Raw genomic sequence first — 18,888 nt, forward strand, 5'->3', positions numbered from 1 at the left:
ACTGAACTCTGATGAACTTCCAGTCTCACAAATAAATATGGTTTCCACGAAAACAGTGACAAGAATTAAATAGGGCCGTAATAAATATGCAAATCCACTTTGCGGGTCAGTCAGAACATCCAAAGGTGCCGTCCATGGCTGTCGTTTGGACTGGAGAGTGAGGTATGAAGAAAAGCCGGAGCCAACAACGGGGTCCATGGCCAAGGGGCTGAAGCACCCTGAGGCCAGCAGGGATATGAACAGTGCCTTGAAATGGTATGGAGCGCAAAGGAGGAAGTTATCCATCCAGACTGACAGTCAGAGATGGTAGAAGGCCTGCATCCAGTTCAGGAGAATGTCCACTTCCCCAAAGGCTTTCACCAAAGCCACGTCTCTGTCCAGCTGCAGCAAACGGAAAGTTGGGGGTCAGAAATGTTAATGAGAACAGTTTTCTTTTACCCTGGCTTGTCTGACATAGAGCTGACTTTGGATTAACCAAATCGCCTCTGAGAAGTGGACCTACCCATCACTTGGACCTCAGCTTTGTGAATTTGTTTCCAGGATGAGGACAAAGAGGCTACTGAGTAGTAGAGAAAGGGAGAAGAACGCTGTACCTAGAACGTAAGAACACTGGTTGCAACCCAGGAAAGGTGTGGTGTTCTCACTGAGCTGACATGAGCCCAAGCTTATACCCCACCATGTGTTTGTAGACTGTATCTGTTCCTCTGCCAAGTGCTCAAAGTCAGGAATGTTTTCTTTGTGGGTGAGGGTACTGGAGTTGAAGTTTGGGTTTCCTCTGGTGGGTTAATTTAAAGAGATTTAATACATTTTTCTATATCTTTTGCATAAACGAGACCACGTGAATACTGTAGAAATGTTGCAGATCTGTTTGAAGGTGAATTTCCAACCTTCTTTCTCAATTCTGACATCAGGGACCTGTAAAACTTTCTCTTAGGGAAATTCTTCAATTGTAAAACTATCCTGTAAGGAAATAGAATAGAATTTCCACTCGAAAACTAACAGGAAAAAAAGGCTACATTGATTTATACAAAGCAGATGCTATTGTATCATCCACCCAAGCCAGGTAGGTCTGGGACAAGCCCAAAGGAGGCACCTACAGTCGGTTCTGCATTAGGTCTCTAGGGTACTTCTCTGTGACAGTTCAAGCTAGTCTGCTGCTGTTGGGTAGGTGGACTCCCATCTCTTGGCCTTACCTGTCTGAATGCTCTGTGGAACAGCAAAAACCGCTGGTGTGCACGCTCACCGATGGGAAGCATGGCATTGTCCTTCTGCTAACCAGAGAAAACAATATACATATTCCTAAAGTTAGATCGGGGTGGAGGTTAGCCTCTCTTGCTCTTCCTGGTGATACGGGGAAGGGGTCTCAGATCCTGAAGGACTGATCGGAGTCCTACACTCTCAAGCAAGCCAGAACCCCAGCATGTCAGTCAGGACTGTTATCTTTCCTCATGATGACCTCTACAGGTAGAAATGCCCCCATTTTATAGATGACAAAACTGAAGCCCAGAGAAGTTGAGAACTGTGCAAAGGTTCCCTATCTGACCAGGGTCGACACAGACCTAAAGCTATATAACCTTTTCCCAGGACTTTGTTGGGAAAAGAAGCCAGGACTAGATAAATGGAGGGCAGACTCTCAAGCACCATACTCCCCAACCTCCACCCATGACCTACTCACAGTAGACTGCAGTTTTGACATGATGATTAGAAAGTTGTTGGCCAGAGTCGAGAATGACTTCAAGACCTTGACTTTGGCTATTTTTCTGTGGTAGTTTTTGAAAACAGTGTTCAAGTAGAACTTCAGCAGGCTGTGGGCGAGGTAACAGCTCTCAGCATCCTGGGGAAGAAGCAACCCACTGAGGCCTTTGCAATTCTGGCCCTAAAGAGAAAACTCATTGACCACCCAAGGCAAAATGAACAGGACAGGGTCTCCTTGGAAATGATGGCGGTACCAGATAGATTTGAAGAGATAGAAGGAGTCTCGGGGAGTGACTTGTGAGTCACAGCAGGAACCCAAACTCTAGAAAGAAGTTACCCACCCAAGGTAACTCAGCCAACTAGCCTGGCTCTCAGAACTCCTGGCTCACCACCCGGGTGAGAGTCTCTTTCTTCTCTACCAAATGGCCTCACTAACATGATGGATCCTGAAAAGCATTTGAACTTTGGTTGAGTTAGGAGACAATTTACTGGAAGGAGAAGAGTAAGAAGCCTATTACACTTGAACACAGCAAGCGCTGCCTGGCTCTTTCTGCTCCTGAAACTTGGCACCCTGGAAGGGATCAGTCTGTTCATGCTCGCAGACTGTCTAGACAGATGGTAAGAAGATAGTAACCCGTGAGAGAAAAGGATGGAGGTGAAAGGCAGGCTCGCTTCGGGAAATGCTCACTGTTTCCACAGGTGAAAGAAAGATGGCTGGCAAGCATCAGACTCAGTAAAAAATGATATTTATAGACTTCAATTTCCAACCCCCCCCATACCCACAGAGAAATAACCCCAAACAGAGACCACCTTGCCTCATGCCCAGCTCTGTCCTGTGTAGGATCATATAAGAGCAGAAGGGAAGGACTCCCACTAGCCCCTCTTGGAGATCTATCCCCTTTCAGTCTGATTACCGAGACATTCTGCAGAACCTGTGGTTTCAACAGCCGGATGCTTGTGATGTTGTCCTGAGTTTGCTTTGGGAACAGAAAGAAAAGATTTCTCCAGGTTAGGGATCTTTATAGAACCCAGTCTTACTGATACACTGTCCCCAATGTCAAACTCCATCCCATCAGTGAGACTATAGAGCCTGGAGAAACCAGGGGAGGACACAGGATGGGACATATGAGCTAGGTCCTGGGGAAAGGGTACAGTCTGGTCAAAGAAAACTATTACTCATTCCAAAGGGGAACAGGGCACCCCAGGGTTCTTAGACCCTGACACAGACTTGAGAAGAGACCTGTGCTTCCTTTGGTCATACGTGACACAAGAAAATAAACCTTTCAGCTTTAAGAGCTATGAAGAGTAGGGCTCATCTCCACAGTCCACACAGGAAGTAGATGAGGCAGAGTAGCTTCAGTTGGGAGCTGCCTCTTGCTCTCAGAGGATTCTCAACAGCACTGCCTCTGGTCCTGGTCCTTGATCTGAGAGCCAGAGCTCACCCAGGATGAAGCTAAACCACCCCAGGACTCTTTTCCTCCCTTGGGCTCTGCTACCTTTCCTGGAGGCCGGCCACGGATGACTGAGCCTCAGTTTCCTTGTATGTAACATGGGACTTATTGAGCCTCCTGAACTCAACAGGGTTCTTATGTATGAGATTGATTAAGCAAGCTGGAAAGGGAGCCACAATCCTGAAAAGATACCCTCCCCTAGAAAAGGAGCCGGCATGAAAGGGCTTAGGGTAAGCCAGGACTCACCACAGTGTTCTTCACAGTTTGGAAGGCATCCCGCAGTTCTGAGAGAACCACCCCAGTCACTTGGCAGGGTCCAAATCGGAACTCTTGACCCTGAAGCCCTGGTACTTGGTTCCAAACAAGAAGGATTAGGCTCAGACAGGGGAGAATCCGTAGTCTGGAGATCATCTGTGTTGAAGAAAGGGCCTGTGCTCCTGCTGAAAAAAGGAAGGCCCTGAAGTCAACCTCTGACTCAGAACCTCACACACACACCCAGAATGTTCCAAGGTACAGGCCACTTTTAGGAGTACGCAAATGAAATGCCCAAGGCTGGAGAAACACTGTGGTTGAATGTCTTCATCAAAACTCATGTTTAGATTCCCTTCTTCCACTGAGGTAGGTGGTGGTAGGACCTTTGAGAGAGGACTAGGTTACTAGATCTCTGCCCTCTTGAACAAACCCACGAATGTGTGGATTGCTGGTTGACGTGGTTTGGGGTGGGTATTTTGTGAAAGGTCGGTTCAGCTCAGCTTTCTCTGTGCCTTCCTGCCACATGATTTCATGAACTCTGCTTTGGGACTACCAACCTAAAGAACCAAACAAATGTCAGCCTGATACTTGGTTACCTTCAGAACTATGAAACATCTTTTCTTTATAAGCTACTCAGCACCTGGTGTTCTGTTTGAACAACAGGAAAGGTACTCTGGATAAGTGAGATCCCAGGCAAGAATGTTACAAACCTTGCAGGGCGCTGTGGGGTGGAGCACAGGTCTTCCCACCCTTCACTGCATAGCTCTGCTGGTACAATCTCTTTGCCCTCCCCCACCATATTCATCTCCCCCGACACCTGCACCTCCATCCTTCTCTCTCACATTTCTCCTGACCACCAACAAAAATGAGAACAAGAGGGAGGGGGAAAATTCATCCAGGAGCACATCAAGTGGTTCCAGACTCAGGAGGAAGAAGAGCTCACTTCCACCTCTGATTTCTAGGGCCTGCCTCTGAGTCACCAGGCCAACTTAAGCAGGTCTATTTATCCTTCCAGGAGGCAAGCAGCCCTCGTGCCTCAACACAAGGTAGCAGGGTTAACCGAGACCGTAGGGAGAGTCACAGAAGGCAAGTCTGGGTCATGCACTCACCTATGCCACCTCAGTTGGCAGACTCGTTCCTAACTCTAAGAATTGATCTTTCCAGTAAGTGGAGCCAGAAAGGGGGGGGGGGGTATGAGATCCGGGTGAGTCACTTTCAAGCAGCCTTCTCTGAGGTGCCAATGGGAGGGACTGCAAGAGACCTCAACCAGGATGAGCCAGCACTAGGCCTGCCTCGAGACAACCGCAGAGAATTGTTTTCCATGCCGATCTCGCTTTGTGCCTTCTGTCTCTTTCCTCCGCACGCCTCCCTGCCCCTCTACCCCAGTTTTCTCTGCAACCGCACAAGACCCTTCTTAGTCACACAGTTTCCTCACACCTGAAGAAATTGTCTGCCAACCCCTGAAGGGCAGAGAGGGCAGAGAGACTGGCTTTGGAATGATTGCCAACTCTTGGGTTAGGGAACAGGTACCCAAGATCAGCGTCCATTGTCAAAATTCTTCCCATTCTCCTCTGTCCCGGCTTCTCTTGAAGGTCATCCCTGGATCTTATTAGTCCCCTGGCCTTCCTCCCATTCAACCCCTTGTCTTCTTGCTGTTAAAGAAGTAAGCAACTACTCATTCAGCTTCTTCCCTATATAAATATTCAAAGGGTTGATATGTGTCCATTCACCCTTAAGCCCACCAACCGCAATCACAGCAACAGCCTAATGCTTAGGAGCAAAGGCTATGGGAAGCCCCCGCCACTCACTTCGGGTCCTGGCGTGGTCCTGGAGGCTGCTGTGTGAAGGCTGGGCAAGCTCCGTCAGCATTCACTGGTAGAGGGTCTTCCGGTGGGTAGGAAGCTTCTGTCTTGGCTGTGGAAATAATTTCAATAGGAAGAGTGTGCAGGTGAGCAAGGCTTGGAGAACTGTATATAAAGGGGTCTGGCAGGGAGGGGCAGAGAGAGGAACGTGCAGGAAGGGAAGTTGGTCACACTTCCCCGGAGAATTACTTCATCACCTAGTCACCCTTTGCTCTTAGACAAGGTGGGGGGGGCAGAAATTAGTCCCTTGGATGAGATGAGACCTGGCTTCTCTGAACTGCAGTTCCTACATCTACAATACTATATTTTTAACGTATTAAAACACCGTGCCTAGCAGTACATGCCTGTCATCCCTGAGAGGTAGAGGCAGGAGGATAGATAGGAGGTTCAAGGTCACTCTTGGCTAATGAGTTTATGACCATCTGAATTATATAGCTCCTGTCTTTAGAAAAAAAAGAAGAAAAAAAAAGAGGTCTGGCCTGCTTTTCCTAGAAAAATAAAAGGCATAAAAAGCAATACAGAAATACTTTGTATATTCTCTATACATGCAAACATAACATTACTATGCAAAATATACCAGTCTGTTATACTGTAAACTGTCAAAATCGTTCAATAATTATGCTCTACCTGTAATGAGGCATTAGCCCAGAGGCTAAGGCTAGCCCATAAATACCTTTCTTTGATCTTCAGGGACAGGAATTTTAGGGAGTTTCTGACTTGCAGCCACCCACAGTCTCTGGGGTTACAATCACCCCAAGTATATCTCTCTCCTTAAGCACTAGGGAGAAATAATGTATGCATGGACAGGCCTACAAATATGGGGGGTTCCCAGTCCCCTGGTAAGCTAGTCTAGACCTTGACTGCAAAACAGAAGCACCTATGCAGGCAAGAGACCAGACCATATCTCCAGCCAGCAAGGTGCTCAGGCATGGGCTGAAGCTACGCATCTCCAAAAACACATCCAGAACCTGGACATGTAGAATACTTGTCTTTAAGACATACAAGGAGCAGGAGAAAGCACAGCCATCCCAGTCACAGAAACTCAGGATATACTAGTCCCTGATGGGCCTAGGCATTGCTCCTGAGAGCAGGCAGACTGGGGGAAACCAATGGAGAAGGTAGGAGTAGCTTCATTTAGTATTGCTGTAAGTATCCTGGGGGAACACAGTGAATTCCGAAGCCAGAGGTTAGCAATCTACAGGCTGAAGCCAGATCCAACAGGTAGTGACCTGTTACTACTGCTACAAACAACCTGTGTTTTAAAAGTAGCTTTGCATTTTTTATATACAGTTTTCCAAAAAAAAAAAAAAACAAATGACATTTTTTTTTAGGGTTTCTTTTATGAATGTGGGTGATTTTTTGTTTGGAGCATATAAGTTAAGGATTGAGAGTTCCTCCTGACAGATTTCCCCGGTAATGAGTAAAAAGTGTCCTTCCTTATCTTTTTTGATAACTTTTGGTTGGAAATTTACTTTATTCGATATTAGAATAGCCACTCCAGCTTGCTTCTTGGAGCTGTTTGCTTGGAAGTTTTTTTCCCACCCTTTTACTCTGAGATAGTGTCTGTCTTTGTCTCTGAGATGAGTTTCCTGTATGCAGCAAAAGGCTGGATTTTGTTTATGTATCCAGTCTGATAGTCTATGTCTCTTTATTGGGGAGTTGAGACCATTTATGTTAATAGATATCAAGGAATAGTTGTTTCTGTTTCCTGCTATTATTGCTTTTTTGGGTTGAGTTGTGTCTGTGTTTTTTTTTTCTTCTTTTAGTTTTCTTGTTTAGGAGTTTTCTTGTTCTTACTAGGCTGTATTTTCCCTCATTGTATTGGGTTTTCCACCTATAATTCGTTGTAGTGCTGGGTTTGTGGTCAGATATTGTGTGAATTTTGATTTGTCTTGAAATATCTTCGTCTCTCCATCGATGGTGATTGATAGTTTTGCTGGGTATAGCAGCTTGGGCTGGCACTTGTGCTCTCTTAAGGAGTGCATGATGTCTGTCCAGGCTCTTCTAGCTTTCATAGTCTCTGTTGAGAAATCGGGTGTGAGTCTGATTGGTCTGCCTTTATATGTTACCTGACCTTTTTCCCTTACTGCTTTTAGTATACTTTCTTTACTTTGGGCGCTTGATGTTTTTACTATTATGTGACGGGAGGTATTTCTTTTCTGGTCCAACCTATTTGGAGTTCTGAAGGCTTCTTTTATGCTCGTGGTCATCTCATTCTTGAGGGTAGGGAAGTTTTCTTCTATGATTTTGTTGAAGATATTTACTGTGCCCCTTAGTTGATACTCTTCTCCCTCTTCTATTCCTATTATCCTTAGGTTCGGTCTTCTCATTATGTCTTGGATTTTCTGGACATTTTGGGTTAGGAGCTTTTTGTTTTTTGCATCTTCTCTGGCTGTTTTGTCTATGTTTGCAATGTTGTCTTCTGCCCCCGAGATTCTCTCTTCGATCTCTTGTAATCTATTGAAAATGCTTGCTTCTGTGACTCCTGATTTCTTTTCTTTTTTTTTTTTTTTTTTTTTTTTTTTTTTTGGTGTTCTGACTCTAGGGTTATCTCTTTTAGTGTTTTCTTTATTGTGTCAATCTCTGTTTTAATTTCCCTCTTCCATTCCTTTATTTCTTTGGTTCTGTTTTCCTCTAGTTCTTTGAGTTCTTTGAGTGTTTTTCTTGTTTCTTCTTTAAAAGCTTCTGAATCTTTTTGCTTTTCCTCCCTTTCTTGTTTAATTAACTCTATCAGCGTCTTGAGGCATGATTTCAGGTCTGTGTCTTCTTTTTCTGGTGTGTTTGGAGTTCCGATGTTTGCTGTTATGGGAGAGCTGGGCTCTGGTGTTGCTAGATTGTCTTGGTTCCCTTGGGATATACTCTTTCTCTTTCCTCTTGCCATTTTGTTGTCAGTGATATGTTCTTACCTTTCCCTTGTATCTGGTCTGTGTCCCTGGTTCTCCACTGGTTGAGGTGTCAGATGGGTCAAGCCCTGTTTTATGCCTCAGAGTCGTCGGGTGTAAGCAGAAGTTCCAACATTCTGTTTCTGTTTGCTGGATCAGGCACAGTTGCTCAGCCTCTATGAGCTGCCGTTCCGCCTGGCAGGTAGGCCAGGCTCCGCTCTGCGTCCTGAAGTCGCCTCCGGGTGGAAACAGAAGTTCTAATTTTCTGTTCCCAATGGCAGTTGCTCAGCCTCTATGAGCCGCCGTTCTGCCTGGCAGGTAGGCCAGGCTCTGCTCTGCGTCCTGAAGTCGCCTCCGGGTGGAAACAGAAGTTCTAATTTTCTGTTCCCAATTGCTGGATCGGGCAGGGCGGGGCAGGGCGAGTTAGGGTGTGCACTTTCCGTGTGCACTCCGCAGAGATCTCTCTGCTCCCCTGCAGTCTTGGTCTCCCACTCACCAGTTGCTCAGCCTCTATGAGCCGCCGCTCCGCCTGGCAGGTAGGCCAGGCTCCGCTCTGCCAACAAATGACATTTTTAAAAATATACTTTATATACAGTTCAAAAAAAAAAAAATGTCAGACACATCAGAAGAAAAATATTTTGGGACAGTTGAAGAAATGTGAAATTCAAATTTCAAATGTGTGTTGGTAAGGGACACAGCCACACGTGGCCCAGGAGCTTTGATACCACAGCAGAGGTTAAATAGCAACCAGTGAGACCAGAAAGCCTAAAGCCTTCACTCTCCAGCACTTCTGAGAAGGTTTGCTGCACCACGCTAGACATTACCCTCCGGCACAGTCTAAGCATCCTTAGGCCTGGCATCAGGCAAAGTATCACAATAGGCAGGAGACAGGACAGGGCACCCCACTCCTTTCTTCCCTTCAGGATACCAGTCTTCCTCCTGCCAAAATAATTCAATAATTATGCCCTAGTTGTGATTTTTAAAAAAAAATCCCAAACACTAAAGCTAGACTGTAATTTCCTTTTCATCCATCCCTACATTATTCCTAAAAACCACTTTCCACTTTAGAAGAAGCAGGTTAAGAAGTCAGGCAGTAGACCAAGAGGAGGTGGGAACAACCAGACAGCCAGGGAAGGAAGCTAAGAGGCAAAGGAGCCCCAGGGCAGCTGCAGCTCTGCCCGTCTACTGATGGATGGGAAGGGAGGCTGAGAAGGCAGGCTGGCTCCTGGGAAGACTAGGATAGTGGCAGAAGGCTCCGGGATTCTGGCATGGCTCTGCCTGAGGAAAGAAGAAGGTGATGATGTCATACTGCCTCCTCAGAGCGGGGAAGAAAAGACAGAGACCCTCAAACCCCTCAACTCTGACTCTAGGCTCCAGCGGCAGCAGACCCATCTTTCTCTTGTGAGCTACTCAGGTCCTCCTTCAGGTCCCCATAGTCATAGCAGAGTCCCGCAGGAACTGTGGAGACAGAGTAGCACACAGTCTTGTCCCAGAGAGTGATCCCTGAGCAAGCACCAACGCTGTTGATTCAACTGCACAGTGCCAAGACTCTTCTGAGGCTGCTGGGTTAGGGCATTCCTTTTAAGAGATATCTAAGGTGGTTCTCCTTACATTTGGAAAGGTGAATACAGAAAGCACCAGAAGAACTTGTCCCAGCGTCTTCCATGTGGAAACCATTTAGGGCCAAATTGAGGGAGAAGGAACTAAAGCAGGACTCTCGGGGGACAATGTTTGGGAACATATTTGGTTGATCTAACCGGTGGGTACTGCTGCCCTGTAGAGGAACGGGCAGGGTCGGGGTATGGCTGAGCCCCTGCCTTGTGCCTTGTGGAGAGGCTCTGCCCTCTCCAGAGAGAATGGTGTTACCCAAAGCAGCATTAGTGCTGCCCCATGGAGCTCTGATGAGGCTGCAGACAGCAAGAACATTGGATAAGAAGCCTATTCCCATTTCATTCCCCCTCCAAGTTCCTCTAAAGGGACAACAAAGGAGGAAAAGGTCTCAGCCACTGTGCATCTGAGTTCCTCCCTGCTCCAAGAAGCAATAAAAAGCTGGGTAAGTATAAACTGCCCCCTTCCCAATGGGTAAAGATAAAAACGGCCTCGAAGGAGAAAAGTATTGAGCATGTCAGTTAGGATTTCTTAAAAGCTAAAAAAAGAAAGGAGAAAGTTACATCGTTTTTTTTCTTTTTTCTTTTTTCTTACAACTTTATTTTAAAAAACAGAGATACATGTACAGATTTTTTAAGGCATTTCGGCATAAAACTATATGAATATATTTTTTGTCAGTACTTGATTGTTTAAAGGTTTGATAGTATGCATTGAAATCTTACTAGTTATAATAAGCATAAAGTACATGTGAAACAAAATGTAACATGGAAGCAGTCAAAATTTTATAGTGTGTATAGATTAAACATAATGATTTTTAAATACCAAAAATTGTTACAAGGGTATCTTCTTAGCTCTTGAGTTATTAATGATTTAAGATCTAGGTGTACCCCACTCTAAGAGGATGCTATACACTTATTGGTTTTTTTTTTTCTAAGAAGGGCTGAGGATGCCACTTTTTGCCCTTTCTTTTTTTGAACTTTATATGGCCTGTGAGTTGTTTCTTGGGTATTCAGAGCTTTCTGGGGCTAGTATCCAATTATCAGTGACTGCATATTATGTCTGTTCTTTTGTGACTGGGTTACCTCACTCAGGATTATATTCTCTAGATGCATCCATCCATTTTCCTAGGAATTTCATAAAGTCATTGTTTCTAATAGCTGAGTCATCCTTTTTCTTCCAATGAATTGAGATAAATCTTTTTTGAAGACAGATGTTAATCCCCCACTGACAGGAAAATTCACAGAGTAGATGTGGGATACCCAGGCATTTTGTGAATCTTTTGCCCTGTCTCTGCACAGGACAAGAGGGCAAGTCTTCTGGACTTTTGCTCAACCTCTCTGCTCTCATCTCCCCTCTCTTCCCCTCCCCCATGTCCTACCCCACTCTCCTTCTCCCCTCTACCCTCCTCTCCCTCTCCTCTCCTCTTCTCTCTTCTATCTTCCTTTCCTCTCCTTCCTCTCTCCTCTGCTCTCCTCTTTTTCTACTTAGAGTTTCACTGAGTTCTCTAGACTGGCCTTAAACTCTGAATGTTTCTACATCAGATTCCCAAATGCTAGAATTACTATGATAGCAGTTGTGTGAAGTGCTCGGAAAAGTCAAGTCTACAGGGGCAGAGAACAGACTAGTTGCTCAGGGCTGGGGATTAGGATGGAGTGGGCGTAGGGAATGTAAGTGAATGCTAAGGAGCACACAGCGAGCTATGTCTGAAAGTTAGAGCACAGTGAGGGGCACACAACTCCACATGCATGTTAAAGCAACCAAAGCCCACATGGACAGTTGACCACAGGGGTCACCACAAGGTTGCCTTTTAAGAATAGGAATAGGAATGGAGGGAGGGAGGGAGAGCTGTAAGAAAGGAAGGGAGGGGGAAGAAGAGAGGGAGGGAAGGGAGGGAAAGGAAGAGAGAGGGAAGAAAGAGAGGGAGAGGGAGTAAGGTGAGGGAGGGAGAGGGAGAGAGGGAGGAAAAGGAGGGAGGGAGAGGGAAGGAATGGAGGGAAGGGGGGAAGGAGAGAGGGAAGAGAGAAAGGGAGGGAGGGGGAGAGGGAGGAAAGGGAGAGGGAGAGAGGGAGGAAAGGAAGGGAAGAGAGGGAGAGAGAGAGGGAGTGGAGTAAGGGAGGGAGAGAGGAAGGTAAGGGAGGGAGGGAGAGGAAGAGAAAGAAGGGAGGAAGGAAAAGGGATAGAGGGATGGGAGGAAAGGAGGAGAAAAGGGAGGGAGGGAGAGAGAAAGGGAGAGGGAGAGAGGGAGGGAAAGGAGGGAGGGAGAGAGAGGGAAGGAAGGGAAAGGGAGAGAGGGATGGGGAGGGAGATGGGGAGGGAAGGAAAGAGAGAGAAATGGGGAGGGAGAGGGGGAAGAAGAGGGAGAGGGAGGGAAGAAGGGAACAGAGGGAGGGCAAGAGGGAGGAGAGGAAAAGAGGGAGAGAGAGAGGGAAGAAAGAAAAAGGGAGAGAGGGATGGGGAAGGAGAGGGGGAGGGAAGGAAGGAAGGGAGAGGGAGAGAAGAGAGAGAGAGAGAGAGAGAGAGAGAGAGAGAGAGAGAGAGAGAGAGAGAGAAGAAAGTAAGGGAGAGGGAGGGAAGGGAGGGAGAAGGAGAGAGAAAGAAAGAGGGGGAGAGGGAGAGAGGGAGGAAAGGAAAGGAGAAAGATGAAGAAAAAAGGAAAGAAGGGAGGGAGAGAGGGATGGAGAGGGAGAGGGAGGAAAGTGAGGAAGGGAAGGGAGGGAGAGGAAGAGTGAGGGAAAGAAGGGAGGGAGAGGGAGAGAGGGAGGAAAGGGGGGAAAGGGAGAGAGGGAGAAAAGGGAGGGAGAAAGATGAAGAAAAAGGGAAAGAAGGGGAGAGAGAGGGATGGAGAAGGAGAGAGGGAGGAAAGGGAGTGAGAGAGAGAGGGAAGGGAGAGAGAGTGTGTGTTTGTCAGTGGAAATAAAATATATCTCATCCTCATAATCACTAGTATGTGTGGAAAAAAAGCCACCTCATCCCTTGTGTCCTATCCATTCTCCTCACCTACGAGCTCCTTTTTAGATTCCCAGAAAGCACTGCTTCCCTTCTCTTGAGCTCCTATGGACAACTGCTCACGTGTGTATCATCAACGTCATCCTTCAAACCCTGAGTTTCATCCATCTCTGAAGTCCCTTTTGTTTAGTCAGTACTGTTGGGTGAGGGGATGTCATGTGACTGGCGTGATACCACTCCTCTGCTCTGGCACAGGGCTCTCAACACTCCTGGAATCTCTGAAGTGACAATTGCCTTTTCTAGGATACTGAGATGGGCCTCAGCATGGGGCCTGCCTATGCATGCACCTCTAGGGAGGAAGAGAGGTTGACAATTTTGTTCCTCACTGAGGGCCCATGACTCAATCCCTCTGAAGGATGTGGAATTAGACACACTCCCTAGTAGGCAGACAGATAGGGAGAGAGGCCATGACTAGGTAATAAAGGTGGCAAGCTTCCAAGATGGCTGACTTCTTCCTCACTCTCCTGACTTGAGCCTAATGCCTGGCAGTTTAAACAAAGAGGGTGTGGGTTTATTTTTCCACCAATAGTCTCCGAGCTGATGGCTGGCTCAGCAAGTTCAAGGTCAGATCAGGACGTGTTTACACAACAGTTGTGAGCCCATCAGCCAGCCTGTCCTTTTCAAATTGACCAACCCTAAGTTAGGAGAGAAAGAACCTTCAGAGATGTTAAAACACCAGCCCTGGAGAAGAGACTGGGTTTTTTTTATTTCCCTTGTCCTTGTTTGCTTTGTGGAGGGTCTTTCCTGCGGGTCCCAGCTGCATGCCTCTGTTTCCTCTCCCCCAATAAACACCTTCCTTCAACTGCTGGTTCTGTGTGCTACCCTTTGCTGTGTGTGTGAGACATATCCCTGATGCTCTATCCCATTGAATGCTTGAGCTGGCGGCGGAAAACCAAACAAGATACCCCCCCCCATCACAACACTTCAGGCCAATGTAGTGTAGTTTCCATGAAAAGCTCAAAGGGGAGGGGTCTGGGAATTTCCTGGTGGTGACAACCCAGGGGTCCCTGAGGTCAGTGTGCTCAAACAGCTCCTGGAGATTCTCAGTACCCTCCTACATGCCTCCTTCCTGTATATCTCTTCCATTTGGCAGTTACAGAATTATGAACTGGTGATCTAGTAAACACACCCTTTTCCTGATTTCTATGAGTAATTCTAGAAAAGCAAACAAACAAACAAAAAAAATGAAAAAAAAAAAAAAAACAGGCCATAATGAGAACCTTCGATTTTTGGGTATTTGCTCAGAAAACAGGGTTGAGTGGTAACCTAGATTTGCAAACGGCGCTGAAGTGAGGATGGGCCCTGATCAAAGGGAACTAGCTTGGCATGGTTTTTATTCACTGGCCCTCTACCTGACAGGACCTCTAATCACCTAAGAGGCAAGGTGCACTAGTGAAGGCTGGGTTACCCTCTGAACACACCTTTGAGGAAGTGTTTGCTTGGGTTCGTTTAGGTGGAAAGATCCCTGCTGAAAGAGGTCAGCATCATTTCCTCCGCATGGTTCCTGGACCATATAGAAAAGGAGACAACTAGTTGTATGTGAGCATCCGTTGTTTAGTTGTGTGTAAGCATCCACGGCTCTCTGCTTACTGTTTGTGGCTGTGATAAGACCAGCTGCCTCAAGCTCCGACCCTCCAGGTTTCTCCACTCTCATGGACTGTTGTAACCTTTGAACTTCGAAACAAAATAAAGTCCCTTTCCCTCAAGCTGCTCACTTTCTCAATCAGTGAAAACTGTCCATCTGTGCTCCTCCTGAGGTTGCAACATCTGGCTCAGTAGAAAGGATCTTTTCATACCGACTCTTACAGTAGAGCAAAGTGAGCCAGAAAACAGACGGCAGAGGGTGGAGGAGCTGAGGCAGTCAAGAAGACCTGTTGGTGAGTTCCCAGTCAGCCTGGGTAACTTCATGCAACCGTGTTTCAGACCTTAACCAAACGGGTATTATAAAGGATACATTTTAATGTTTCCTATCCATGTCAATGTGTGAGAGACATTGTACCTGACCCCAGGTGTTTATATATCTCTTCTTTTTAGATGGGCAGGAAAAGCCGTACACTGGAGTTAGGTATGGCCGTGTGACTGTGAGAGCAAGAAAAATACTAGAAATGTATGTCATTCCGGCTGGAGCAATTCACAGTTCCTCTGACCTCTCCTGCCCCGCTCCCACTGAGCTGATATCCAACAGGATAGTAGCACTTCCTCATCTCCAGTCATGAGTATTCAAAACAGGTCACCTCCATGTCACTGACTGCCACATGGGTAAGAAAAGCAAGACATAATTTTGTTGTAATAAGCTACTGAACAGGATTAGAGATAGTGAGTGCAGCATAAATTGCCCTAAGCTACTAACGAGCGCAGAAGGAATGTCAGAGGGGAGAAGGCCTGGAACATCTTTCGAGTATCTAAATGGATTTCAAGTCTGGATTTAGACTGCTGTGAGCAATGCAACAGACTGTTCAAACGGCAGGTCTGAGCTCTGCTGGAGGTGAGCCTATGCTTCTGTATGCTATTAACCGAGGCTGGTGTGAGTCAGGGACTCTCGGCTCCTCCTTTCATGGTAAACCCACGAGAGGGTTGCACAGGGGATTGGGACTGGTGTGGAGGTTTGACTGAGAACGGACCCCATAGGCTCATGCATTGAAATGCTTAGACACTAGGGAGTGGCACTGTTGGACAGGATTAGAAGGATTAAGAGGTGTGTCACAGGAGTTCATCTGGCCCAGAGTTTCTCTCTGTGTCTCTATTTGTCTCTTTTATGTCTGTTTCTGTCTGTCTGTCTGTCTGTCTGTCTGTCTGTCTGTCTGTCTCTCTCTCTCTCTCTCTCTCTCTCTCTCTCTCTCTCTCTCTCTCTCTCCATCTCTCCCTGTCTCTTGCTTTGTCTGTCTCTGTCTCTCTGCCTGCTGACCGGAATGTAGCTTTCAGCTACTGCTCCGGCCATGATGGTAACAGAATAAGCCTCTGAGACTCTAAGCAAGTGCTCCGTGTGACATTCAGCAGCATGAGATCGCACAGCATGATGCTGAATACCTTGGGGTCTAGCAATAGCCTATACAGTTCATTCAGGGTCACACTGTGAGTACAGCAGCTTCACAACATGTGACAGAAGAAAGACTTAAGCAGATCCACAGAAGAGACCCTTTGCCCGTGGCGAGAGTGGAATACAGGATCTATTTAAAGATGCTTTGGATGACAATAAAGGCTTATCTCGGGAAAGGGCTTTGGGAGAAGGGTATTCCAGCTGCTTGGCTGGAAAGTTCAAGGTTGGGGTCAGAGTGTGCCAGGTAAGGAGTGAGGGATGCTGGGAGAACCTGGAGACCAGGTCTACTTTGGTCTGTAAAATATGCACTTTAGTCCCTTATCCCAGGTCAGAAACCAACATCCCAGCCTTTTGTTGATAATAAATGATTCATGGGTTGTAAAATAGTCTATGACTACTTCCTGCTGACATTGGGGTGCAGGTCTATCTTGGGATGTGCACAAAAAGCTGGAATGTTGGCCACTTCCAAGAAGACCTGGTTGGTTTACTGCTATCCAGGTGGTGGGACATCTGGGGGTAGGAGTGTGCGGACATATTTGAAGCCCTCTGTGAGGCTGGGCCAGACCACCTATGGGTAATTGTTTTAAAGCTTTCCTGGATGCAGGTTCTGAGAGAACACCCACTGCTCAGACGGTCACCCCACTAGGTCTCTGTGCTGTCAGTGGCATTGTTGAGGACACAGTCCCAAGGAAGGATCTTCAGCTGCCAGGTCAGGCAAATCTAAGAGGCCTTCCTGTGCAGGAGGAACTTGGGAGACTGACCTTGCTTTGTCATGAGCAGCTCGATGCATGTCTGGTGTCCTGCTAGTCTACAGTACAGCCTGGGCCTCAGCAGCAGGCGAGGCAATGGAGCTGTGGTCATCACACCACAATCCGGGTGGAGTCCTTTTGTTGTTGTGTTGGAGGTCTCTGTTATTTTAAGCATCTTAAGTTTAAGATTTTGAATGCTATATTCAGCAGGTCTCTGACAGGCTTGAGGCCAGTACCTGCTGCCCTGACCATGTCATGTGTTGTTGCCCTTAAGAAAGATGGTGGTGAAGCTAGAAATTTGACCTCTTTATCCCAAAGTCAAGATGGTGACCAGTCAAGTGCTATTTACCCAGTGTGTATACTTTCCTCCTGTTGGTTCATTGGGTGACTTAAGTATAATTTTATGCAAAAAATGTTTAAAATCTGTACATTTATCTTTGCTTTGTAAAATAAAGTCGTTTTTAAAAAAAAATTAAAAACCTAAATATGATATATTGGTTTTATGATATGAAAAAAAAAATTTGTTCATTTATCTTTGTTTTTTAAAATAAAGTTTTAAAAAAAATGAGCAGGCTGGTTGTTCACCATATAAAAACAAACCAACTTAGAAATGAAGATTTTCCAGTTTCAGTGGTCTTACCGATTTTTGGTTTTTTTTAATACAATAGTCTCATGCAGCATCTCTGTAGCTTCCTGGAGAATTCCCTATGGGGTGGTCCTCATAAACCTGTGAACCTGCCTGTGCTTCAGGGCCAGGACAACTAGCTATTACAAGTTCATCCTCCCCCCCCCCAAGATGGTGAAAAAAGGGCTTCACTCTCTGCCTTCTCAGTGGGACCTCGTTTCTCCCTGCAAAATGTCACAAGTCCAGATGTACATCAAATTTATGCTCAGTGATTCAGAGGTCAGCTCCTTCCCCCATTTACAGTCAACACCCACGTGTGGTATCGGAGAATTGGCGCTGGTGTGAAGGTTTGGATAAGAATGGTCACCATAGGCTCCTATATTTGAATGCTGAGCCACTAGGGAATGGAACTATTTGATAGGATTAGGAGGTCTGGCCTTCTTGAAAGAAGTGTGTCACTGACAGTGAGCTTTGAGATTTTCAAAAGTGTTTGTCTTTGTCTCTCTCTGTCTGTCTGTCTGTCTCTCTGTCTCTCTCTATGTCTGTCTCTCCTGTTTGTCTGCTGTCTGTCTCTGTCTTTCTCTCTGTCCCTCTTCTATCTCTGTCTATGCCTGTCTCTCTGTCTGTATGTCTCTGTCTGTTTCTGTCTGACTGTCTTCTCTGTCTGTCTGTCTGTCTCTGTCTGTCAGTTTCTGTCTCTCTTTCTCTCTCTTTCTGACTCCAGACCAGGATATAGCTCTCAGCTTCTGCTCTATCACCATGTGTGTTGCCAAGCTCCCTACCCTGATGACAATGGACTAAGCCTCTGAATCTGAGAGCAAGCCCCCAGTTATTTAAGCTTTCTTTCCTAAGAGTTGCCTTGGTTGTGATGTCTCTCTCCACAGCAATAGAACAGTGACTTTTCTATCCCTGGTTAAAGACCACCATACCAAACTCCTTTCTCTTTCATAGTCATTCATCTTTGAAGATGAAGATTGTCCTCAAGCCCCTTCTGGTCTGGGCCTTCCTTGCTTCTATGAGCAGTGTCTATGTGTGTCTGAGCCCTACGTGTGGCAGAGTTCAAGTCTTTGGTTGCCTTGTAAGTCAGTGGAAGTAAATGATAGTCTTGGTTAATATTGCCTCTCTACTGGCAGCATTTCTTTGTGGGAGGGTGGACAGGAATCTGTGTTCTACTTCAAGCCAGCAGTTACACAACACTGCAAAATATATAGTATGGTAGTTACCAAAGCCCTGTGAAATGGATCAGAGAGATTATCTCAATCTTTTTGGATTCAGAAGCCAAAAAAAAAAAAGGTTTATAAACCAACTCAAACTCATACAGCTTAAACGGGAATTACCTGGATTTGATCCTAGGTTTCTACCCCCCCACCAATTCTAGGCATACAGAGACAGTACAGTGCATGGAAAACAGGCAGACCTTGAAGTCACACTCTGTCTGAATCCCTGGCCCTGCAAGTTACTATGTGGTAAGTCAGAGAGGGGTGACACAGTGGGGCCTAAAGATTGTCCCCGGGGCCTACCTCCTCTGGTAGGCACTACCTCCTACATCTTCCACAAGCTCTCCAGATAGTGCCAACAGCTGGACAAAAAATTTAGCATGAGTCTATGGGAGCAGTTCATATTGAGGCTCTAATATATGTTTTATTCAGCCTTCAGAGTTGCTGTTACTTCACCATCTCTAGAAATATTGCTTCGTCCCCACCATCTCTTGCCTTTCCTTC

The 18,888-nt window shown here is 46.3% G+C and overlaps 1 protein-coding gene across 1 annotated transcript; it reads right to left on the reverse strand.

Moving 5' to 3' along the window:
* Positions 1-297: 297 nt before the first annotated feature.
* Positions 298-3,557, reverse strand: IL24 (interleukin 24; the record flags this gene model as incomplete). Its single annotated transcript, XM_080918146.1, has 5 exons — positions 298-381; positions 1,194-1,268; positions 1,676-1,834; positions 2,610-2,672; positions 3,393-3,557. 5 exons carry the CDS (start codon positions 3,555-3,557, stop codon positions 298-300), a joined length of 546 nt encoding a protein of 181 aa, XP_080774272.1.
* Positions 3,558-18,888: the final 15,331 nt, after the last annotated feature.

Source organism: Micromys minutus (assembly GCF_963924665.1).
Source record: "Micromys minutus genome assembly, chromosome: 6".
Lineage (NCBI taxonomy): Eukaryota > Metazoa > Chordata > Mammalia > Rodentia > Muridae > Micromys > Micromys minutus.